Below are 26284 nucleotides of genomic sequence, written 5' to 3' on the forward strand. Positions count from 1 at the left end.
TCTTGCAGTGTGTGCCTCTCCATTCTTCCTCCATACTCTGGGTCCTTGGTTTCCAAATGAGATGCAAAAGTTGCTCTCATCAGAAAAGAGGATTTTGGACCACTGAGCAACAGACCAGGTCTGTTTTTCTTTTAGCCCAGGTAAGACTCTTCTGATGTTTGTTGTTCAGGAGCGGCTTGACAAGAGGAATACGACATTTGAAGCCCATGTTCAGTATCCGTGTGTGTGTGTGTGGTGGCTCTTGATGCACTGACTCCAGCCTCAGTCCACTCCTTGTGAAAGTCCCCAGTGGCCTTTTCCTGACAATCCTCTCCAGGCTGCGGTCATCCCTGCTGCTTGTGCACCTTTTCTTCCACACTTTTCCCTTCCACATAACTTTCTATTAATGTGCTTTGATACAGCACTTTGGGAACATCCAACTTCTTTTGCAATTACCTTTTTGAGGCTTTCCCTCCTTATGGAGGGTGTCAATGATGGTTTTCTGAACAACTGTCAGGTCAGCAGTCTTTCCCATGATTGTGATTCCTACTGAACCAGACTGAGAGACCATTTAAAGGCTCAGGAACCCTTTGCAGGTGTTATGGCTTAATTAGCTGATTAGTGTGGGACACTTTGAGCCGAGAATATTGCACCTTTTCACAATATTCTAATTTTCTGAGATTGTGGATTTGGGGTTTTCATGAGCTGTAAGCCATAATCATCACAATTATGACAATTCACGGCTTGAACTATCTTGCTTTGCATGTTAGAAATTAAATTTTATGATTCGGCACTTATATTGATGGCAAGCTTGCAAAATATTTGGTTTTTGTGATTAATCATAATTAATATTAATATGTGTGAATGGTCTTTTGACAAATGGTAGTATTACAATTCTTCAATTATAGCTGAGACCGAAAGATATGGGTAAGTTAGCTGAGACCAGCTAAACCAGCTGAAGACTATATTTAGGCATAGCTGGTTAAAAGTCTCTGGTAGTAATATGTCAAGGGTATTAGGAGTACTCATTATAGACTTACTATTACATAATGTATTTTAATAATATCTGTGTGTATTTAGTATACATTTCTAATATTGATACATATAGATTAGTGATTATACATTGATATGTTGTAAAGATATAATCTTTAAATATGAATAGCTGAGGTTACATCATTAGCTTATAGTATTATGTACATCAGCATACATATGTTCCTGTCCATCAAAAACATTATGTGAGTGTCGTCCCCTCCCTTCTATGCCATACAAGGTATTAAGAATCTCTCGCTACTACACACTCGTTCTGCATAAAAGGTCCATAAGGGACAGAGGACGAGAGCTCACACACGCTAACACTGACACTCTTTCATACATAACACACACGCACACACACGTATGAGAAGCTGGAACAGGTGCTTGCTGCAAGACAATATCGTCACTTCCGTCTATTTCCGGTTTCTTCCCTAAGTCTCGTGAAGGACAAGGAGAAGATGGACGTTGCACATGGTCAGACAGTTATGACAATAATAGTGACTTTTTCTTTAAACTTCTGCTTGATATTTCTACAGTAGTTTTATCTACATGGAACTGTTCATGATACACTTAACATTGTTATTTTAAGCCATTGTGTGATAGAATAAAATCACACTTTTATTTTTTATTTCAACGGCTCTTTCATTCATAATCGCCTCAAGACACTGAAGAAGTATTATGTGTCTAAAAATCCAACACATGTAATGAGTCTATCTCATATATTAGTTTCACCTTTTAAGTCGCATTACTGAAATAAATGAGCTTTTGCACGATATTCTAATTTTTCGAGTTTCACCTGTATATTGGTCCTAGTATGTGTATGTATGAATGTAATTTAGGGACCTTCGACTGTAAGCTCCTTGAGGGTTAGGGACTGATGTGAACATACAATATATGTGTGTAAAGCACTGAGAAAATTGACAATGCTATATAAATACCTGTAATGAATAAACACCCCTGTATAAAAAGATACCAAACCTGTCAAGTTGTCAAGCCTTAAAGTGGTTCTAAATTTAAAACCCTTTTTTACCCTAAAGTGACAAAGGCATTTTTTTTTCTATATAACAAACCTGTCATACTTGCTCTGGGTGCACTCAGCAGAAGGGAGGGGCCAGGAGCACCGGAGGTGGACCCAAGAAAAAGGTGCAGTGGTTTTTCACAGAGCAGCCCCAATCCTCCTTTTCTTGTAATGGGGGCACCCAAGCAGGCTCTGTCCTGAGCCACTGTTCTACGTGTCCATTCACACACTGAGGCATGGCTTGGCCCCACCCCCGTTTTTTCTTCATTTGCTCACTGGCTGTGATTGACAGCAACGGAAGCCAACGACTCAGCCAATGAGGGAGAATCTTTGGAGAGCTGAAGCTCTTCTGCACATCGTTGAATCGCAATAGGGCTCAGGTGAGTAGTTGGGGTGCCTGCTGCACACAGAAGCTTTTTAACCTTCATGCATAAAGGCAAATAAACCTTGAGTCTTTACAACCACTTTAATGCATCTCCTACATTTGGGGTGAAAAGTGGTTTGCCATCTGTTGTGCCCCCCCCAAACACCTGAGTCAGCAGTCACAGAATGCAGCTGCTGGTGCAAGCGAGCCCCTAGATTTGATGGCTGCGTTCATTTTAGGCTAAGAGCATTTTCTGCAAATGAAAAATACCTGGTGATCCTGCCACAAATGTACTGTCCTTTTACCTTCCTGTGTACTGAACTGAAGTCTCAAACATGTTAGCCTTCCTAGTTCATCCCTGTGAGCTACACAGCATCTCCACTGTGCTATACAGATGAGGAGAAGTGGAGTTGTTCTGTCATCCTAACACACTTTTTGTCCTAGAGTGACAACACTGACCCTCCATAGAGACAGTACAGTGAGAGTGCGTTGTCACTTTGACTGGAAGTGTGTTTGCTAGGTGGATCACCAGCCGAAAATAAAGGCAAGGGAAAATAAATAATGCATTCACCACATCTAAGGACTGGTAAGCTGCAATTTACTCCCTTCTAAGTATTTGCTGCCCTTGAATTTAACATTAAAAACAAAAAAAATAACGAACAAATATCCCCATTGGAAGCTTTTCTCTCAATTTCTATTCTGGTGGTAACACAAGATTTTGAATTAATTATCTTTAGTCCCATTTACATTGATCATCAAGGCAAATCTTCCTAATGGGGGACACAGAAAGTGATAAAAACCTGACTGAAATTTGAATCCCTCAATACTATATCCAAAACAAAACGTCTTTGCTTTGGATAAAGGAAAATGTGCCTCAGAGTAAAGTACACTTATCCTTTTAGTACCCTGACCTATTCTAACCTTTCCTGCCCCTCCACAGTCCCATCCTTATTTTTATCCAACATCCACAGTTCTGCTTATTTACACCTAGCACTGCAAGTCTTCATTATCCTGGCCACATACGCACAGTTAGTGCCTATAGACTTCTATGCAGCCATCTGATTGTCTCTAGCCTCGAAACACAAACTCTGAGAAGCCTATGGGGCAGCGCTGGGCAAAAACAAACAGCAAAACCGTAGCCATGGGATTGAGGTAAATTATGTAGAGGGGGAGGTTAGGGCAAGGGGTCAAAAAGCCAAAAATAGAGTATAATATGCAGCTACCCTTCATTATTTATAATAGACCATACGATATACAGTATATATTGTAAGCTTACTCATTCATTCTTTGTTTCCTTACAGAAACCTTAAAGGATGATGCAAAGAAGCCACGCAGTAAAACGTTATTTGCAAAGCTGCGCAGTCCGTTGACAGGTACCATGAAATACTGCTTTTTAGCTCCTTTACAAACTTTTTGCAATATGAGTCAAATTCTAAAATCAGTAGACTTCCTTTGCTAGATACAGTGCCTTGAAAAAGTATTCATACCCCTTGAAATTTTCCACATTTTGTCACGTTACAACCAAAAACATAAATGTATTTTATTGGGATTTTATGTGATAGACCAACAAAAAGTGGCACATAATTGTGAAGTGGAAGGAAAATGATAAATGGTTTTCAAAATTTTTTACAAATATCTGAGAAGTGTGGCATACATTTGTATTCAGCCCCCTTTACTCTGATACCTCTAATTAAAATCTAGTGGAACCAATTGCCTTCTGAAGTCACCTAATTAGTAAATACATTCCATCTGTGTGTAATTTAATCTCACTATAAATACAGCTGTTCTGCGAAGTCCTCAGAGGTTTGTTAGAGAACATTAGTGAACAAACAGTATTATGAAGGCAAAGGAACACACCAGACAGGTTAGGGATAAAGTTGTGGAGAAGTTTAAATCATGGCTAGGTTATAAAAAAAATAAAAATAAATAAATCCCAAGCTTTGAGCATCTCATGGAGAACTGTTCAATCCATCATCCGAAAATGGAAAGAGTATGGCACAACTGCAGACCTACCAAGATATGGCCATTAACCTTACTACCTTAACTGACAGGCCGGGCAAGTAGAGCATTATTCAGAGAAGCAGTCTAGAGGCCCATGGTAACTCTGGAGGAGCTGCAGAGATCCACAGCTCAGGTGTGAGAATCTGTCCACAGGACAACTATTAGTCATACACTCCACAAATCTGGCCTTTATGGAAGAGTGGCAAGAAGAAAGCTTTTGTTGAAAGAAAGCCATAAGAAGTCCTGTTTGCAGTTTGCAAGAAGCCATGTGGGGACACAGCAAACATGTGGAAGAAGGTGCTCTGGTCAGATGAGACCAAAATGGAACTTTTTGGCTTAAAAGCAAAATGCTATGTATGGCAGAAAACTAACACTGCACATCACCTGAACACACCATCCCCACCGTGAAACGTGGTGGCAGCATCATGTTGTGGGGATGCTTTTATTCAGCAGGGACAGGGAAGATGGTCCGAGTTGATGGGAAGATGGATGGATTCAAATACAGGGCAATCTTAGAAGAAAAGCTGTTAGTCTGCAGAAGACTTGGGACTGGGGCAGAGGTTCACCTTCCAGCAGGACAACGACCCTAAACATACAGCCAGAGCTACAATGGAATGGTTTAGATCAAAGCATGTGTTGGAATGGACCAAAGTCCAGACCTAAATCCAATTGAGAATCTCTGGCAAGACTTGAAAATTGTTGTTCACAGACGCTCTCCATCCAATCTGACAGAGCTTGAGGAATTTTGCAAAGAAGAATGGGCAAACATTTCACTCTCTAGATGCAAAGCTGGTAGAGATATCCCCAAAAAGACTTGCATCTGTAATTGCAGCAAAAGGGGGTTCTACAAAGTATTGACTCAGAGGGCTGAATACAAGTGCAAGCCTCACTTTTAATTTTTTTTTTTTTGTAAAAAAATATTGAAAACCATTTATCATTTTCCTTCCACTTCACAATTATGTGGCACTTTGTGTTGGTCTATCACATAAAATCCCAATAAAATTCATTTGTTTTTGGTTTTAACATGACAATGTGGAGAATTTCAAGGGGTATGAATACTTTTTCAAGGCACTGTAGATCATTTTGAAAATATGTGAGCATACAAACTTGAGTTTGAGCTAGTGAATTAGTGTGGTGGCCACTCCCTATCTTTAGTGGTGATTACTCCTTAAAGCTTTTAAAGTGGTTGTAAACAAAAAAAATAGATTTTGCCCCTGCAATGTAATGTTATAATTTGCTAGTATGCATTGCATACTAGCACATTATAAAAGACTTGCCTATGAAATAAGCCCTTCAGTGGCCTTGGCTGTGGTCACTTGAAATGCTGAGGCCATGATGATGTCACTCCCTCTGCACACAGCCCTGAAGGAACAGCGTACCCATAGCCCTTGATGGCGCCGGCTGCCGCTCACTAGAATGTCTCCTAAACAGTGCATGTTTAGGAGATACTCATTTTACTTAAAGGTAAGCATTATTATAAGTTTAACTAGGTAAAAGTATAACAAATAGTTACTATCTTTAAGGCCTAATATTCAGGGTGTAACATGTTATGAAAGGACTGGTCCGCTCCCCCTCGCTTTGACAGCTAGCAGGGGATCTTTTCCTACTGCTAGCTGTCAAAATTTAAATACAACACAGTTGTGCGGGGCTCTGCCCGCTTGTCCGTGTCACTCATTCACATTATTCTGTGAATGAATGAACTACCAGTCCAGACAGCCTTAGCAGTTATCGGCTTGTAGTTCTCAATGAACTACCATGGTGCTGTGGTAATTCATTGATTCTTCCTGTCAGTGTATCTGCTTGCTCAAACGGGATGTATGGGCAAGTAGATATACTGACAAGTCTGCAGGAGACCTGCATCTCCCAACGATCTGCGAATCGTTGATGCTATGCTTTCCAGGCTCCAAAAACAAAAATTAATACACTTTATTTTTGAATAAAAAAAAAAAATATGCATTTATTATTTCTTGTCAAGAGGTGAACTTCTAGTGTTTTTGGCCATGTGCATCCTGATTCTTCGGTTTTGGTCCAGAATTTTCATTTCGGTGCAGCACTAAACTGAATGAAATTGAGCTGTGGGTGGCCCTGTCAGAACCCACAGCTGTCAGGATACAGTAGCCGGCAGGGGACATTACTCCTAAAACGCTGTTTTACATCGATGGGAAAATCAATAGATTTCTCTCCTTCAGACCAGGGACTGAACAAGAGAAATCTTATGTGTGGCCAGATTAACAGAATTCCAGAATGCTGCTTGATTGGCTGGAAGCTTTCCAATTCCCGCCATCTCAAAGCTTTTTATATCTTTAAATTTCAAACCTTTAACATGGTAGTGATTGTCAAATAAAAAGCAATTTCCTCCCGGGACACACGAGTGGCAATTCAGTCAGCACAGCTGCTGGTGTGAAAGAGCCCTTAGAAATAGTTCTGGCTGGACATAAATTTAAAAAACTGTTTGGTTGTTATAATAGGTACATACAGTATGTAACTATATGGGTGCATGAGTGCTGTTTATGTTCTGTTTGTTCTGAGTTGTACCATATCACTTTTACTAATATCACTTTGCTCACTGAACCCCATAGAAAAAGTTCCAGCCAGTGCATTTGTTTTTCTCATGATTGCTTAAAGAATTCAGGCTTGTTTTGTCAAGTTATAACATCGGCTGTTCTTGGATCTGGAACTTTCACTATATGGCTCAGGTTGTCTTTCAAGTGGTTTCTGTTGTTTCATTCATTTTATGGTGCAGTGTTGCTGTGTATGTGAGACCTGTCATATAATGAAAAATACATGAGATTTGTTTTTAATTTTTTTTTTTTACTTTATAGAAAAAGGCAACATGTACCTGTTTATTAACTCTGGACAGCAGGTCTGTGAAGTGAAAGCTTTCCAAGAAGAATATCGATCTTGGTTCATAGGTCAGACAGTTCAACAAGGTAAGAGCCCTTAAAGCATATCTTAACCCAAATTCAAATGTTGAACTTATTGAAACATACCAATGTTTAAACTGTCTTTACTTTTTCATCCGTCGAGGTGCACAGGAAGCATTAAACCATTGAGTTATACTGATGCCTACAGGCGGATTGGACACTGGCAAACAAAAAATCTTGGCCAGCTGAGGATAACCCCTCCCACTTCCAGCATACCTCAATTTTTGGCTAGTGATCTAATAGTTGGTCTTTCCGTAGCTCTGCTGTACTAAGACTGTTTGTCTGTTTTTGTCGATCAAGATTCTGTATGATACTGCTTGGGCTTAGTAAAAAAAAAAAAAAATAACCCAAATTAGTTTATAACCAAAAATTATAATTTTTCAAAAACAATTTTTTTTTTTTAATATTTTTTTTAACATACTGTCACCCTAGCAGTACAGTGTCACCATAGTGACACTGTACTACTTGTGGGGGGTGATGATTTTTTTTTTTTTTTTTTTACACCCATAAAGGCTGTAAAAGCAATCATTTCTCCTTCTCTCTGGCTCTTTTCTTGCAGCCATTGAGAAATACTGTGAGAGCTGTGATTGGTCACAGTTTGCCACATGGCACAAGGCTGTTGTGAATAGCCTTGTACCATGTGACCTCTGTGATTAGACACATATTTCACTAGTAGTAAGCAATGATGTCAGCAAGTGACATCTTGTTTACTACTATTCATGTGATCACTGATTGGCCAATCAGTGATCGCATAATCAGGACCTCACACAGCGGTCCCGTACAGCAGGCACTGGATCGTGGTGCTGCGCACTCCCAGGGAGCACGCACAGGCAGTGAATGCGGGGCAATCTATAAACGGCCAACCACTTTGGCACTGCTCCCTTCCGACTGTTTATGTACAGTGTGGTTAAAGCTGAAGTGCTTAACTGGGCACTTACCATTCTGGTTGTGTGGATGTGCCTCCTCCCCTGATACCAACCTTATACCCCCCCCCCCCCCCCCCAGCAGATGCGGGATCTTCTTTCTGCTCACCAAAATTTAAAAACCGAGTTCTGTAAATGAATGAACTGCATCTACTGCCAGCCTCCTCAGCCAATGGCTTGTAGGGAGGATGCTGGTGAGGTTCACTGATTCTTCCTGCCATTCAGTAACTGGTACAGGCAGACAGCTGTACTCAGGGTCTGCAGGAGCCTGGTATTGCAACCATAATCTGCAGAGTAAAAAAAATTAAAAATGCAGTTTTTTTTTTTTGTTTGTTTTTTTTTTTACCTGCAAAAAGATGTGCATTTTTATTATTTTTTGTAAAAGGTGAAATTTGCCTTTTAGGCTACGTTCACACTAGCGTTGTGTGCAGGCGACAGGCGTTTGGGAAGCGTTTTTACCGTTTCCCAAACGCCTCTGCCAATTCTGCACATTACAGCACTTGCTGTTCTAACGGGAGCGTTTGCGTTGCGTCGCGGCAAAACGGACGCCTCTGGTCGAGTCAGGAGGCTTTGAAGCCTCCTATTCTCGTCTATGGTGCCGCTCCGCAAATGCCCGGCCGGCATTTGCGGTGCGGTTGCGGGGCGGTAACACCACTCAAACTGCATTATAGGCATTTGTGGGGCGTTAACGCTCGGCAAACGCCTAGCAACCGCCGCTAAACCGCGCCAACGCTTGCCAAATGCTATAGGGGCGTTTGGCAAGCGTTGGTAAAACAGCCAAGTGTGAACGAGCCCTTGGGAACCCAACCAAAAAGCAGATGGAAGCACTCTCTAAAGCTCTATTCTCACTGGCAGACTGTAACCTTGACCTGATTTTGTCTGTGCCCTTTACTTTTTCAGACCATGTCAAAATCTTTTAAGAGATCTAACTGCTGCTGAAGCTGAGTACACAATTAAAAAAAAAAAAAAAAAAAAAAGCTTTTTATCTACTTGGCCTTGGAGGGGCAGATTCTTGAGACCAGCTCTTGACAACATCAAGGATTCTACTGGGGGCAAGAGCACCCATCTTCCTCAGCAAAAAAAACATGTTTTTTTTTTTCATTCTCTTGGCTCCTGTGCATCTATTTATGTTTTGAACATTTGTACAAATCTAACCCATGTAGTGCATGTTTAACTATTTGTATGAATTCCAGACCCCAGTGGAACAAATGTGCCTACAAATGTTTTACACATGTGCAAACACAATTACTAAACATAGGGGATCTGATGTGCATAATATTTTTTTTGAGAAAATGTTAGCTGCCATAGGTCACAAAGGGCAGTGATGGCAAGAACAAATATAATAAAATAGAAGTAGCTCAGAGTTCCAACAATTCACAAAATAGGAGACTTGGTGCACCACCATGTAATCTTATTCCGGCAAGGATCAGTGCAAGGGGAAAACAATTATAATTCCTGCAAAATGCCTGGCAGACAGGTAAATCACAACATTCAAGTAGCAGCAGGTATTCGCACTATAGTTCCCAGAGTCCTGATATCGACATTCAGAATGTACTAGCACTACAAGTCTCAGTGTCTTAATATCAGCATACAACCGGTATTAGCACAACAAGGTCCAAGATGGATAGACGGATGTAATCCTCAGCGCGGCTTCCAGAGTAGTGCAATTGCTGTATTCCGCACGTGGCTCTTTAAAATGAACAGAGAATCCTATTCAACTCAGCTTTTGTTCTGTCCCTAAGCAAGAAGGTTTCCAAGACTCTTCAGCAGTGCATTTCTCTGTCTATCACTGGAGCACATTCTGAGTATTCTCTCCTTTTTTTCTAAAGCAGCAGGTTTTCAAACCAACGTTCATACACAAATTCTCATTATATTTGATGACTGTACGAATGACGTTCGAAAGCACTTTAAAATGTAGTTTGCTTTTAACAGTTGATTTTAGAATGAAGGAACTTGAAGAATGAAAACCACATACACTGCTAGAAAAACTTTCCTTCCTGTTTCAAATTTTCTTGTCGCTGCAGTCGAAAGCCAGCCAGCAGGGTCAATTTGACCCTGGTAATAATTAGAAAATTGAATGAACGTTCTAGAATGAACATCTAGTGTATAGCCAGCTTTTGCACAAGTCTGTTTAGCAATCAAGGACCTGAGCCCAAATGTCCTCCCTATTTCCTTGGTGCATGATATGTTAAATCTTGTGCAACCTGCTGAGGAACCTCATCTCTAGATCACCAACCAAACACCCACTTCCCATTAGGACATTCCCTTAGTGGCATTCACTAATCTTCCATGCACATTAGCTGACTAATGCATATAATGGCTTTCTTTACAAATGTATTTTTATTATGTAACATAATTTTGTAGAGGTTATTGATTGAACTTCAAAATATTACTGATACTACCTTTACAAGTGCATGCTAAAAAATGCAAACTAATGAGATAACAACATAGATGGTATTTACTGTCACAAATACCTTTTCTCGTGTTATTTTCTGTGTTCTAGATGGCAGGTTGCTATATGCAACTCCAGTGGATCCTCTGTTTTTGGTGATCTACTACTTAATAAAGGCAGACAAAGAGGTATAGTAGTATTTCTTTACACATAAACAAGAGATTTAAAAGCCAGTTTGTATGTGTTCGTGATGAGCATGTGATCTTACACACAAAAGTATCTTTTTTTTTTTCAGCCTGCTCAACCTGTTATCATTTACTCACAAGTATTCTATTTAAAATATTTTGATACATTTTGTATACACACCCAAAAGGAAGTGCATACCTTTTGACCTGACATCTTTTGCTTCCTATAATAGCTCTGAATGTTATGCAAACAAAAATCAGTTACTTAATTGTTCTCCACCCATTTCTGATTCACAACTGGAAAAATATAAACCAAAACTTTTAGTTTGTTGGATGACTTCAACACTCTTTCTGTCTCAGAGTTGAGATTTAGCTATTGGGAGGGGTGATGGCTTTCAGTCCACTAATTTAGCAACTGGTTAAACCAACTTCTTTTGCTTCCAACATCCCCTTTTTATATCATTTAAAATTTAGCATTCTCATTTTTAATACTTTTAGTTTTTGTCTTTTAGCAAGGAAAATTTCAGCCAGTGGAACAGATTGTGATGGATGAAGAGTTTCCATCTTGTAACTTGTTGCTGCAGTGCACTCAAGTAGAGAAGTCCCTCCATCATGTGACAGAAGAAAAAGGTGCCTTCTTACATTTCTTGTGATATTAGGGAAATTGTTGTAGTATTACATATCAAAATGGGCATTAGGAAAACAAGCCTTCACATTTCCAAAATATTTTTGCCATTTCAAGAACAAGTGTCTATGTTTAAAATGGGATTACAGGTCCTTGTTTAGACATACTCAACATTTTATCATGGTGAACAAAAGCAAAACAGGGCGCACTCTCTTCGTGTATTACCATGGTGAAACACAAATTTATTTAAAAGCATAAAAATGCATACTCACAAACCAAAGGAGGATAAAAACAGAGAACTGTTGGTAATGACGGTTCAAAGTGACAGTAGACCCTTGGTGAGGTAGACTACCGCGTTTTGGGAGATGTGCTCCCTTCTTCAGAGCTTTGAACCGTCATTACTGACTCTTCTCTGTTTTTATCCTCCTTTGGTTTGCGAATATGCATTTTTATGCTTTTAAATAAATTTGCTTCACCATGGTAATGCACAAAGAGAGTGCGCCCTGTTTTTCTTTTGTTCACCAGTATCAAGATTCCCCAATTTAAGGGCTGCACCTCAACGAATGACAGTTACAGCAATCCTAGTCTGCATGAAGATTTGAGCGCTGGTTTCGTTTGTTTATTTCAACATTTTATCATACATGAATAGTTTCATGTGAATTTTGCATTTTCTGAATGTTCAATGGTATTTCCTGGCCTTCTTTCTCAATTCCTATAAATTAAAATTGATTCCACCTTCCTGGATAGCTTAAAGTGATATTAAGGGCATTTAAAAAAAAAAACAAACACGTTATACTTACCAGAAGTGTGGAAATTTTTTTTTTTCTTTATAACTACTTGTCCAAGGGACTAAATGGGGGTCCCTATCTACTTGTCCTGTTTCGAAAATAAATCCTTTTAACCAAAACGGTATTTAAATCTGAGGTGCTTTTAGGAATGTCTGGGGCCTTTTTAAATGAAAGAGGCTTTATGGTGACTTTAAACTTTTAATGGTTTTTAACATTGCACTGTTTATCTCTTACCACCCTGCCTGTCTCCAGCACCGCACCCGGGGACTAGCAGGGAGGGGAGAGACCCTTTTCATCAGAAGGGAAGTGTCGGGCTCTCTGAACGCTCAGCAGAAGCGCATCTGCTGAGTGAGTAAATCTCACTCCAGCCCCAATGAGAAAAAACAAAATGTATTCCTTCAGGTTACCCTCGCACACAGCACTTGGGGGCTCAGTACAAGCGCATACTGAGCAGCCACATCAAGCTCTGGTATCTGTTATGCTAAAGGATAAGTTCACTAAAAAAAAAAAAAAAAGCAATGCTAATTTTTTTTTGCAGGTTAGTTTTACTATTATTTATTTTTTAGGAGCCTGGAAAGTATTACACCAGATCGCTTGTGCAATGCAGGACTCCTGCAAACTGTCAGTGTACATCATACAGGCAGCCAGTTTCACACTGACAGGCAGAATTAATCAGTGGTAATGCTTTGAGAACTACATGCCGACAGCCAAAGGCTGTTGGTACTTGTAAATTGTTCACAGAACTCTGAATGAATGACACGGCTGTATGGGCAGAGCCCCGCATGGCCGCGCTCTTTTCAAAATGGTACAGATGGTATGGGGAACTTCTCCCTGTACTGCTGTCACACAGATAAACGGGCACTTTACAAGGGTGTGTGTGTTGGGAAGCATTTGGGCGGAAGCAGGAAATTATAAGTTACGCAACCCTGCTTACCTGCTCTGTCCAGTGGTTTTGTACAGAGCAGCCCCGATCTTCCTCCGGTGCTACTGGCTCCTGCCTAGTGGCCCCAGAGCAAACCGCTTGCTATGGGGCACCCAAGCAGGGTCGCTCCTGAGCTGCTGCTCTACATGTTCATCTACTCATTGGGTCACTAGCTGTGATTGACATTGATCTCAGCCAACGAGGAGGAGAGTCCCCAGAGAGCCTAGACTCTTGTGCACATCGCTGGATCGTGATGGTGCTCAGGTATATATTGGGGTGGGGGAGGTTGAAATGGCTCCTGCACATGGAAGTTTTATTTTACCTTCCAGCATAGAATGCATGAAGGTAAAACACCTTGAGCCTTTAAAGCGAAGCTTCAGAGAAACTGCTAGCTACATCATTGAATGTATATGTGGACATTGACTCTCCCACCCATTCACAATTTAAAAAAAAAAAAAAAATTACAGAAAACCTTACTCGCCTCAATTTCATATGACCCTTTGCAGTACAATTCTTTTTTGCTGCCTGTCATTGTGACAGAATCATGCAGCCAGCGGACTCTTCGATACCGTGAGAGGACCCTGCTGATAGACAGCAAATGGAAATTATCCACTTTACCAGGGAGGGAGCATCCTGCTTTTAGAAAAAGCCCACTCTGGTACAAAAGAAAGATAACTGAGGACCCAGCATGTCATGTGACCAGATTCAGGTAAGTATTTGGGCCATTTAGTTTATTTTTAAAGCTGAACTCTGGGGAAAAGAAAAAATCCTCCCTTGCAGCAGAACTGCACTCATATTGCAAGGGTTAAATACTTGGCTATGTCTCAGACACAGGAATAGCACTTTTACTTCTCTGATTCTTGCTGCCCTATTCCCCAGTGGTGGACTGTTCATCAGCCCTGCATTGGCCATGTTGTCCTAGGACATCTGAGCCCCAGGGTGCAGAGGGACAAGAGGTTTCTTGGAACGGTATAACAGTGCAGAGGAGCCAGCTGGAGTGGAAGATTGAGTAAGTGAAAGTGCTTTTTCAAGTCCCCTAGACATAAATGCAGTTGCACATGACTCTTGCAGTGTGGGCACAGGCCCACAGCAAGGGAGCACTTTTACTTTTCTTGGAATTAAGCTTTAATCTAAATAGAGAATTAGCTCAAGGTGGGTTAAGTTTGAAGGGAGAAGGGGTGTTTAGCCTGGGGATCATATTCAACCCTCTATAGTATTTTTTTTTTTTTTTTAAATTTCCCTTTAACCAGTCTTGTGATTTACTCCATCTGCCTTTTGTTGCTCCAGTGCCTGAAGCATGTCAGATTGACATCACTCTGCATATGTATTTTCTCACAGTGTAATCTCTCATTCTCACTGACATATTTGCTGTGCAGGGGATTGCAGAGGAACGTTCAATTACTTGTTTGCCTAAAGTTGCGCTTTGAAGAGCACCTGTCGTGAAAGGAATGTGTACCTTTCCATGCTTGCCTTAATACTTCACAAACCTAGAACAAACATGCAGCAAATGAAAGACAGAGAAAACAATGAATTCCTTATTTGATATACAGTATTTGTTCTGTGATCAGAATGATGGCTCAGTATCTATATCACCAGGAGTCGCCTGCTGTTTCAGGGTTTGCCTTAAGTGTTGTGTGATGGTCTACAAAAAACATGAATGATTCTGCAGGAGAGAAAAAAAAAACTATATAAGTATCAGAATAAGGTCTCATTCACACTGAGCATTTGCTCAGCTCCTCTGAACGCTCCTCTGAAGTTGCGTAAAATCACAGTAAAAGCCATGTATTGATCATACATTAATGCATTCTGTTGACCAGAATATTAATTTATTCTGGCCATTAGAGTGCATTAATGCGCCTAGCTTTTATGTACATGCTGCCTTTTTTCTACCCTAAAGCTCCTCTCCTGAACTCGCTTGTGATGTGGTGTTTTTTTTTGGTTTGTTTTTGTTTTTTCATCCTGTAAATGCTGTTCTTCTAATACACCTGTAAATGACTATACAGTTGTGACCAAAATTATTCAACCCCCACTGAAATTGAGTGTTTTGGCCAGTTTGACATTGCTTTTGATCATTCAGTCATCTTGCTTACATTTACATTAAAGAGGCACTTGTAGGTCAGACAAATATAACATAACAGTTATAATGAAATAACCACAAATGTCTTTTCTGTGCTCACAGCATTATCAGTTTTATTCAACCCCCAAGTGACATTCAATCTTAGTACTTAGTACAGCATCCTTTTACAGTTATAACAGCTTTTAAACGTGAAGCATAGCTTGACACAAGTGTCTTGCAGCGATCTACGGGTATCTTCGCCCATTCTTCATGGGCAAAGGCCTCCAGTTCAGTCACATTCTTAGGCTTGCGCACTGCAACTGCTTTCTTTAAGTCCCACCAGAGGTTCTCAATCGGATTTAAGTCTGGTGACTGCGATGGCCACTCCAAAATGTTCCAGCCTTTCCTCTGCAACCATGCTCTAGTGGACTTGGAGGTATGCTTGGGATCATTGTCCTGTTGAAAGGTCCAACGTCTCCCAAGCCTCAGGTGTGTGACGGACTGCATCACGTTTCCATCCAATATCTCCTGGTACTGAAGAGAATTCATGGTACCTTGCACACGCTGAAGCTTCCCTGTACCTGCAGAAGCAAAACAGCCCCAAAGCATGATTGACCCTCCACCATGCTTCACAGTAGGCAAGGTGTTCTTTTCATCATAGGCCTTGTTCTTCCTCCTCCAAACATAGCGTTGATCCATGGGCCCAAACAGTTCTAATTTTGTTTCATCAGTCCACAGAACACTATCCCACAACTTTTGTGGTTTGTCCACATGGCTTTTGGCATACTGCAGTCGACTCTTCTTATTCTTTGGAGACAGCAAGGGGGTACGCCTGGGAGTTCTGGCACGGAGGCCTTCATTACGCAGTGTGCGTCTTATTGTCTGGGCTGAAACTTCTGTACCCACATCTGACAAATCTTTTCTCAGTTCCTCAGCAGTCACACGGGGACTTCTCTCCACTCTACGCTTCAGGTAGCGCACAGCAGTCGAAGTCAGCATCTTCTTTCTGCCACGACCAGGTAGCGTTTCAACAGTGCCCTTTGCCTTGAATTTGCGAATGATGCTTCCTAAGGTGTCTCTTGGTATGTTTAACATCTTTGCAATCTTCTTATAGCCATTGCCCTTCCTGTGAAGAGAAATCACCTCTTCTCTTGTCTTCCTGGACCATTCTCTTGCCTTCACCATGTTTGTAACCACACCAGTAAATGTCTAGAAGGAGCTGAGTATCACAGTCATTTTAAAGCTGCCTAATTGGTGCTTATTATGCTTGATTGCTGCTCGGTGACATCCACAGGTGTTTTCAATACCTGATGGAAAGCACCTGTATGAACCTCTGTTCTTCAGAGTGGTAGTCTTTAAGGGGTTGAATAATTGTGGCAATGAAGAAACCACATAAGAACCATTTACTACTGTATTACATAAACAATTGATGTCATTTTAGTTGCATTTGGGTAGTTACAACGTCCTTGTAGGATTTGATTCTGAATACAATTCCAAATGTACACTATAGTCCCTAAACCCCTTTACAGCATTGGGGGTTGAATAATTTTGGTCACAACTGTACATAAAGGTGCGTTTAGGGGCATTAAAAAAAAATGCCTGTCTGTAAAAGTGGCATTTTTTTAAAGTGTGCATGAGCCCTATATCTAAATTAACATTTGTCTTTCCATTTTTTTTTTCTAGAAATTGGCAGCAAGAAGTTTTTTAAATACAACAAAGAAAAAACATTAGCATGGCTTAAGAAAAAGGTGACTTTTTTTTCTTTCACATTTTACCATCATCGTGAGTGCAGTTACTTTTTGGTGAAGTTGTTGTATTGACTAGTTTACATTTCAAGTAATGTTCTATGTGAGCTACAGATGGACTGACTAAGCTATCCATGCTATTTAAAGCAGAACTACACTGCATCTGAGCACCAAAAATTCATTTTCAATATTTTTAAAGCAAACTCCTCCATCTATCCGTGCTTTATTTTGCTGAAAGATCACTTTGGAAAACGCCCCCTAACATTTCTGGCCATAGCCGTCTTGAGTAAGGGCAAAGGTTTCATGTAGCATTTTTTACTTATTTTAATCCATCTGCCCTTAGCTCAGGCATGAGGTTGTGCTCAGGTGTGAAACCACTCCTTCCCTCTTGAAGACTCCTGAGATATATTACATGATTTGGTGTAACAAAGGTATAGCGAGCGCTACAAGCAGGTTTGTGTAAGCAGCTAGAACACCGAAAAAGGTAACCAACCAACCTTACAATAATCAATAAAAGGAGAAAGATAGGTGCAGCGCTTGAATCTGAGTGCAAAAGGAATGCTCTGTGCAGGTATATATGCATATAAATATAAACGCTCAAGAAAGTAGGTACAATAGTAAACAGTGCGCTAATCAATGAGAGAATGTTAAAGCACACACACAGTCCACATCCCAAGTCAATGGTTGTAGGAGGGGTGAAAAATCCTAGGAGCAAATAGAGTGCGCACTCACCAGAAGTGCGTATAAAATATGCATGTAGAGAGGTATACTCTTCAGAATGTCTCTGGCATCAAAGCTCTGGTCAGATCGCACTCCACACCATCCTCTGTCTCACCACGAAGAGCAGTAACCAGGGTTCATCAAACAGTATGGGCGTCAAAGGTACTCCTTAGTCCAGATAGGCACTGTGGGAGATGGTGCTCTCAAGGAGAGCCCAATAAAGGACACCACATAGTGTGATGCTGTTTGACTTAGGTTTATTAGTCAAAGCAAATACAAAAAATTACTGACCATAGAATGTTGGCCACATGTAGTGGCTAGATGTCCATGTGCTGTAGCCCCCCCAACGCGTTTTGTGCGATGCACGTTCTCAAAGGGTGCAGGGCTTACAGCAGGACATCTTACCCCATCTATTTATACACAGAAATGGCAATCGCGCTAGTCGCGGCGGCCATTTTGCCGGCGTCATGCGCAGTACCTCTGCGCCATTTTGCCATGGATCACTAGGGAGAATACACTTGTTTCCCCTAGTGTCCATTAAAGCCATACAAGGCGGCGCCATATTATAGGTAGGAAATATATTCGATGTCTCTCACTGTTTACTATTGTACCTACTTTCTTGAGCGTTTATATTTATATGCATATATACCTGCAGAGAGCATATTACATGATTTGCCTATGCCAGAAACCAGGAAGTAACTGAAGAAATGTAAAAAAAAGTTTAAAACCAGTAAATATAATATACATTCTCATCTATTTACTAATGCTAGCAGCTTAAGGTTTAAAAATCGTCAATGTTGATAGATTGAAGTTCTGCTTTAATCACTGGGTTTACTCCTTTTGGTGAACATGGTGTAATGTCTTAAATTGGGAAAGGGGTCACCTAAAAGGGGTTTTGTAAAGGAGAATACTGTATGAGTTTAAACCCATCTGTCTTTTTAAAATATTGAATATAGATGGTTTGTTTTCTGTAGGTTGCTGTTGTCCTAATTAACCTCCCTGGCGGTATGATTCTTTCCGATTTTTTTTGTGCTGAAAGCGGTACAATTTTTTTGCATGGAAATATGTAGTTTTTTATTGTAGGCTGTAATTTTTAGGAATAACTCACTGAAATCTGTCCAAACAAGAGTCTAGTAAACATTCCGGATATGATAAAACTTGAAACACGAAATCATAAATTATAATTTAATAAATAATCATAATATAATAATAATAAATTTAATTCAATAATATAATCAAACCAAAAACACTGAAATTTGAAATACAGAGGCAAATTCGCACATCGCTGAGCAAAGTCGCAAAATCGTTTTCAGTGTCTGATGACGAATTTCCCCACGAATCATCACTCAATTCTGCAAGTGGTTCTGATTTTCTATCGCTGTTCTAAAACCGCTTTTGACGTAAAGGGACGCTTTTGGACGCCATGGACTTTTCTAAGTTTCCAGGCAGAAAGAACAGTCAAAATGCAGGCAGGGCACAGGACAAAGCAGTAGGGACAAAATATATGTGAAATGCATTGAAACAGCAATGGCGCCCGTATGTCCCGACGTCACAGGGACCAGAACACGAAAGCCAGATGCCGGCATCGGCCGGAGGAGATGGCCGGGGACGCTGCAGGGGACACATCGCGGGAGCGAAGGACAAGGTAAGTGCTGCAGGGACCCCCTGAGCAACACCGCATGGTAAGCCCGAGTGTAGCTCGGGGTAACCGCTCTTTGTATTGAAATTGTACCCCGAGCTACACTCAGGAAAACCGCTAAGGAGGTTAAGGCCCGTTCTTTTTGTTGAAGACTGGGTGTACAACTTGAACCAGGCATTTCGTAGATTACAGCAGTTCACCTCTTCTAAAAGCACTTTCAAGCTGGTCTGTGGACTATTGCATGTTAATATCTTGTCAGTGACATTAATCTTACATCAGATGATGGAGGGAAGCTGCTGAAGGGGCAGATGTGTTAGTGCAGCCAGAAGAGAATCTACTGCTGCAGACATTCATGCCTAGACTTATCTGAAGTGTAATTCTTCTGTTACCCTTGTAGCTCTACTTAGTCAATTCTTATTAATGTTTGGTACTAAATTACTTTGGTTTGTAGTATATTAAAGAAAACAAGTGCTTAAAGTCTGTTGCAGTCTAAGTCTCTCCTCTGTTGTCATTTTTCAGTCTTTGGAGCAAACTTTTTTTACCAATTATTATAAACAATTTACTTGGATTTTAAATAAAACCGTATTCAGCAATAGCAAAATGTAGCCTATTTCAAGTGCCTACATTTCATTGTTAATTTGGCGCTTGCATTATTAGATGATTGAATTTGCTGGAAATTTTGTTTCTCCCAGCAGTCACTGATGTAGATGGTATTACCCATCAAGCATGCATGTTCCTATGATCTGCAGATAGTTGCATCATGGGGAAGTAAAACAACTGTAACAGTAGTATTTTCCTAGTATGAGGGTAGTCTGCAGACAGTACAAACTTCCTTTAGAATGCATAGAACATGAACAGAGGAGAATATGGAGATCTGTCATTGCAGACCTCTCTCTGAAAATACTAGATACTAGGGATACACAGATACACTTTTTTGATCTGCGAGTACGAGTACCGATCCTTTTGGTCAAGTACTTGCCGATACTGAGTACTGTTACTTTGCGCTGCGATTTGTGACAATACAAAATGCATGGGCGCAAATTGCAATGCAAAGAATCGCATGCGATGTGAACTGGAGTGCAATTCCTATCCAAATCGCATCTGGTTTCCCCACTGCTCCTGTGTTAACCCAGCCTTGTCATAGCCTGAGTTAACACAGGAGCGGTGCAGGAAAGCTCCCTGCACAGATCCCATGCTGTCACAGAAAGAAAAGCTAGGAATTTTAAATCCTTGTGACTTTCTCCTCTCAGTGCAGGGATGACGGGATGAGCTAAAGGGGCTTTGGTTAGTCAGCAATGTCGCTGTAACCCATACTGTCATCTCTGCAAGGAGGGGAGAAAAAGCCGCTACACAGGACTGGGGATTTAATATCCCCATGGCTTTCTCTATATAAATCTGTATACGGCTTAAATATACACTGCTCCAAAAAAATCTAAGGAACATTTTTTTAGTATAGCAGCAAGTCAATTAAACTCCTGGGATATTGATCTGGTTAGTTAGGTAGCAGAGGGGGTTGTTAATCAGTTTCAGCTGCTTTAATGAAATTACCAAGTGCACTAGATGGGAAACAATGAAACTACCCCCAAAACTGGAATGGCTTTACAGGTGGAGGCCACTTACATTTTTTTCCCTACTCTTTTCTGACCTTCACTGGTTTTGCATTTGGCTAGGGTCAGTGTTAGCTTGGTAGCATGAGATGATACCTGGACCCTACAGAGGTTGCACAGGCAGTCCAACTCCTCCAGGATGGCACATCAATATGTGCCACTGTCAGAAGGTTTGCTGTGTCTCCCAGCACAGTCACAAGAGCATAGAGGAGATTCCAGGAGACAGGCAGTTACTCTAGGAGATCTAGACAGGGCTGTAGAAGGTCATTAACCTATCAGTTGGGCCAGTGTCTGCTTTGAGCAAGGAGGAGCGCGATGAACACCGCCAGAGCCCAGCAAAATTACCTCCAGCAGGCCACTGGTGTGACCAAACGATCAAAAACAGACTTCACGAGGTTGGCCTGAGTACCCAGATGTCCTCTAGTGGGCGCTGTGCTCACTGCCCTGCTCCATAGAGCTCGATTGATATTGCCATTGAACACCACTTTAATTTTTTTGAGCAGTGTATTTTAGGTTCAATGCTTAATCCCTTTTAAACCAAGGTCAATATAGCCATGACTGGTCTCCCTCTCGGCAATCTCCAGGTATTTCAATCCACATCGATCCTTGCCACTCCATGAGAAATTTTTTCACTCAAGGCTCATCTGTTGCAATTTTTATGGACATAAAAGCTGGAAAGGATGAGCCTTGAGTGAAAAATTTCCCATGAAGTTTTTAAAGAGCAATTTAAATGAATACCAGGATTTATTATTACTGTTATAGTGTTGCTTGCATATCTTTTTATAGGTTGACCAGACTGTCAAAGTTTTAAAGAACAATGATGTGTGTGTGGGTGGAGGAGTCCAATCTGCCAGCTTTGTTCGGAATAAGCAGGGTTCTGAAGTAAAAGAAGGTAAAATTCTCCATTAAAAAAAAAAAAAAAAAAAAGCATCTTTGTTACTCTGACAGCTGCATTCCTTTGTTATTTTCTTTTTTACACTGACTATAAACAGAAGGGCCCTTGGTGAGCTGGAAGAGAATTGTTTCTTAATGACCATAACCTACATCACCTGTCAAGCAAGTTTTCATGATGCAAGAAGATTTTGTTGAAATCCTGTGTATGGCTAGCATTAGCTGTGTTCATTTCTGCAATATAAGATACATTTTGTAGTAGCTTTCTGTTAAAATAAGTTTAATAGAAAACTATTATTCAACAGTTCATGTTCTATTGACACACCTTTTGTTTTACACCCTTTCTAAACATTTTAGGTCATGTTTGAGTTGAACTATTGCAATTTTGCTCATCTGGCATATTGCTTTAGCATGCTGTGAGCAGAAGAGGTTTTATATATCTCAGCATGTCCCGCATATGTCTAGCATTAAAACAGATTTAGGAAGCTTTTTACTTTGGAGAATTCAGAGGAGGCCTAGGCACATCTTTTTCTTGAAAGTTGGATGCTGAATTTTACATTCTGAATTAGTAGTTAGAAGACTGCCAAAAGCCAGTGAGTGGTGGAGGATTGGGTTGCAGGATCTCACATTTAAGAATTCTTCCACCTGGAGTTTGCAGTGTGAAATGTCAGTTGGTGAATTTAAAGTACAACTAAAGACTTCTTTAAAATGAGTTCCAAGTTCAGTTATGTGATTCGCAAGTGAAAGAGCCAAATCCTCTTTTGTTTGTGTCTCCTACAGTCCCCCCTCCCAGACACTGCGGTTCTCAGTGAGAGGGTTTCAACCACATAGGCTGTGCTGTCAATCCAGAAAGCAGTGCGCGGGGCAAGGTGTAACTAAGTGCTGATTGACAAGCTTCGGGCTTGTGAATCAGCAAAGACAATGCTTATAGCCACACCACAGAAACATTTTCCCATCCCACTGTAGAACAGGAAGAGCCTGCTTTAGTAACAACTCTGCTCTGAATTCAAGAGTAGTGAAGCATTTGCCATGACATCACAGGAAGCTGCATTAAGTAGACTTAATGGCAGGTTTAACAAGTATTTGTGGGACTTTGCAATGGGGCCACTCGTGTACCCTGTGGAAAGCGGCTTCCTATGGGGGCAGAAGAGGAGGAGCTAGGACTGCCATGGGGGGGCGGGAGACACCCAAGTGCAGATTCACTTCTAATTAGGTGCTATAGAACCTTTTTGTTTTTTTTTTTTTAATGGGAGGCAGTAATTCTTTAAGGAAAATTATTTTTTTTATTTTTTCAGTGAATGCATATTTGATTTAGTATTGTAGTGTTTTACCTGCAAATTTTTATGTAACTTTCATATTTTTCTAGTTTGTTCTTCCGCATTTTTGTTGTTTTAAGTATACATATTTGTTGATTTGACTGAGTCAAATTGAGTGCGTTTCTTGGCTCAGGTCAGACATGACTGGGAGAAGCCTCCAATGAGCTGAATTGAAAAAGGTCATTGCATTATTAGTGAGCTGTCCTGCTTATTGGAAAACATAACTTGTTAACTGAAACAAAAAAAAAATGGCCTAATTTCTATGATTTCATGGCTTTTATACATGAAGCCAAACAGGCTGCCTACATTTAAGTTTGGTCATATGGGAGATTATTATTAATATACAAGATTTACCGTATTTTTCGCTCCATAAGATGCACTTTTTCCCCCAAAAAAAGGTGGGGAAATGTCAGTGCGTCTTATGGAGCGAATATAAAGCGACCACGTCAGAATACCGGGCCGGCCGCTCAGCTGTTCTCTGCTGCAGGACCTTACCTGTTCCTCGGTCCAGCACTGTAGTCTTTCCGCGCTGGCTTCTTCCCGCGCTGGCATGTATGACAGTCGGGTGCCCACTGCGCATGCGCGAGAAGTGCTGCGCTTTGTGAATGGTCCGGTGTCTTCTGGGACACATGACAGGTCCCAGAAGATGCCGGGCCAGTCACAAAGTGCAGCGCTTCTCGCGCATGCGCAGTGGGCAGCCGGGTGCCCACAGTAAAGGGAGGACAACTCCATGGAAGTGGGAGCGGGTACCTGTCAAATTCAGGTACCCGCTCCCCCTCCCTCCCTAAAGGTCCACAGTCTCTGGTCATCTCCTGTACTGTCTGCAGTCTCTTGGTCGTCCCCTGTAGTGTGTCTGCAGTCTCTTGGTCGTCCCCTGTAGTGTGTCTGCAGTCTCTTGGGCGTCCCCTGTAGTGTGTCTGCAGTCTCTTGGTCGTCCCCTGTAGTGTGTCTGCAGTCTCTTGGTCGTCCCCTGTAGTGTGTCTGCAGTCCATTGGTTCAGAATATTTTTTTTCTTGTTTTTCTCCTCTAAAACGCGTCTTATGGTCAGGTGCGTGTTATGGAGCAAAAAATACGGTATATAGTGCCAACAATTTGCTCAGCGCTTTACAATGTAACGGGAGACAATATAGCAACAATACAGTTCAATACAAGCGGGATAGGAGGGCCCTGCTCCTTGGAGCTTACAATCTAGGAGGGAGGGGCTAGTGGTACAAAAGGTAGTAACTGTGGGGGACAGACTGGTTGGAAGAGTAGAAGATTCCATTATTAGCTGAGGGCAGGATAGGCTTCCCTGAAGAGAGAGGTTTTCAGAGATCGCCTAAAAGTGAGCAGAGTAGGCGATAGTCTGGTAAATTGGGGTAGAGAGTTCCAGAGGATGGGCGAAGTTCTGTAGATGAGCATGGGAGGAGGAGACAAGGGAGCTATACGTTATTGTTAATGTTTTGAATTTTATCCGTTGGGCAATGGGAAGCCAGTGGAGGGATTGTTAAAGAGGGGTGGCAGATACAGAACGGTTAGTAAGGTGGATGATTCTGGCAGCAGCATTCATGATAGACTGAAGAGGGGATAGCCTGTGATTAGATAGGGCAATGAGGAGGGAGTTACAATAGTCAAGGCGAGATATAACAAGGAAGTGAATAAGTTGCTTAGTGGTTTCCGAGGTTAGGAACGGCCGTATCTTGGAGATGTTGCGGAGGTGAAGTCTACAAGATTTGGACAGTGATTGATTGGATTTGGGGCTGAAGGGACAGATGGGAGTCTAGGATTACACCTAGTACCCTGGCATGAGGGGAGGGACTGATGATTGTGTTATTGATCTTGATAGAGAAGTCAGGGGAGGGGGCATGGGCTGGGGGGAATACTAAGAGCTCAGTTTTGGAAAGATTGAGTTTGAGGAAGTGAAGTGACATCCATGCCCATATGTCACTTAGTAGGTTAGTAATGCGAGAGGGGACTGAAGGGGTGAGTTGAGGGGTAGAAAGATAGATTTGTGTGTCATCAGCATAGAGATGGTACTTAAAGCCAAGTGACCAAGGGAGGAGGTGTAGATGGAGAAGAGAAGGGGTCCAAGGACAGATCCTTGAGGCACCCCTACAGAAAGAGGGAGTGAAGAGGAGGAAGCAGAGTTATAGGTAACGCTGAAGGAGTGCTGCGATAGGTAGGAGAACCAGGAGAGAGCAGAGTCTCTGAGGCCAAGAGAGTGGAGTTTTTTGAGTAGGAGGGGATGGTCAACCGTATCAAAAGCCACAGAGAAATAAGAGTATGGAGTAGTGGCCGTTGGTTTTAGCTGTTAGTAGATCATTAGTGAGTTTTAGTAGGGCAGTTTCAGTGGAGTGTAGTGAGTGAAAGCCAGACTGTAAAGGGTCAAGAAGGTTGTTGTCAGTGAGGTAGGAGCTCAGGCGATTGTAGACTAAACATTCTAGGAGTTTAAAGGTAAATCGCAGCAGGGAGATGGGTCTTACGTTGTTCAGGTTGGTGGGGTCCAGGGAGGGCTTTTTAAGTATGGGAGTGATGTGTGCATGCTTTAGAGGGGAAGGCACCAGTAGAGAGGGAAAGATTGTAGATGTGAGTGAGGGATGGAAGAAGAGGGTGGAAGAAGAGGGTGACCGTAGTAGTTGTGAGGGGACAGGTAGTGAGACGGGCTTCTGAGAAAACCTTTAGTGACCTCTTCGGTAGTAGCAAGGTCAAAAGAGGAAAGTGTTGAGGGAGGTTTAGTATAAGGTATGCTAAGTGGGATGGATGTCTGTGCAGTGGCAATGCCCCTACGAATTGCGTCAATCTTGTTTTTGACATGATTTGCAATATCGTAAGCAGTGAGTGAGGTACTGGGTGGAGAAAGTAGAGCGTTAAAAGTAGAGAAGAGACGACGAGGACTGGATGACAAGGTATTAATAAGAGTGGCAAAGTAGGCTTGTTTGGCAGCATGAAGGGAGGAATTGTACGTTAAGAAAGCAGATTTATATAGGGTGAATGCTTGTTGAGTTTTGGTTTTACGCCACAATCGCTCCAGCGCAAGACTATGTCATTTAAGATTTCTGGTGTCGCCAGTCTGCCAAGGTTGTAACGGTCGGGGCCTGATGCTTCATGTTGTTAGAGGAGCAAGTGAGTCTAATGTGGATGAAAGCGAACTGTTTGTTGTAGACAGTAGTGGCCAGGG

General features: G+C 41.5%; 1 protein-coding gene across 3 annotated transcripts in view; it reads left to right on the forward strand.

Moving 5' to 3' along the window:
* Positions 1-26284, forward strand: part of RNASEH2B (ribonuclease H2 subunit B) — a 37314-nt gene that overhangs the window by 6618 nt on the left and 4412 nt on the right. For 2 of the 3 annotated variants that reach the window (XM_089680325.1, XM_089680323.1), the window contains exons 2-7: positions 3695-3766; positions 7217-7324; positions 10745-10821; positions 11331-11448; positions 16893-16957; positions 21707-21812. In XM_089680325.1, the coding sequence (XP_089536451.1) occupies positions 3695-3766; positions 7217-7324; positions 10745-10821; positions 11331-11448; positions 16893-16957; positions 21707-21812 (546 nt within the window). Of the gene's footprint in view, positions 1-1347; positions 1486-3694; positions 3767-7216; positions 7325-10744; positions 10822-11330; positions 11449-16892; positions 16958-21706; positions 21813-26284 lie in introns of those variants that run through there. The other variant, XM_089680324.1, reaches the window with a different exon arrangement.

Source organism: Staurois parvus, unplaced genomic scaffold (genome assembly GCF_062004578.1).
Source record: "Staurois parvus isolate SC_StPar_1 unplaced genomic scaffold, SC_StPar_1.0 ptg000242l, whole genome shotgun sequence".
NCBI lineage: Eukaryota > Metazoa > Chordata > Amphibia > Anura > Ranidae > Staurois > Staurois parvus.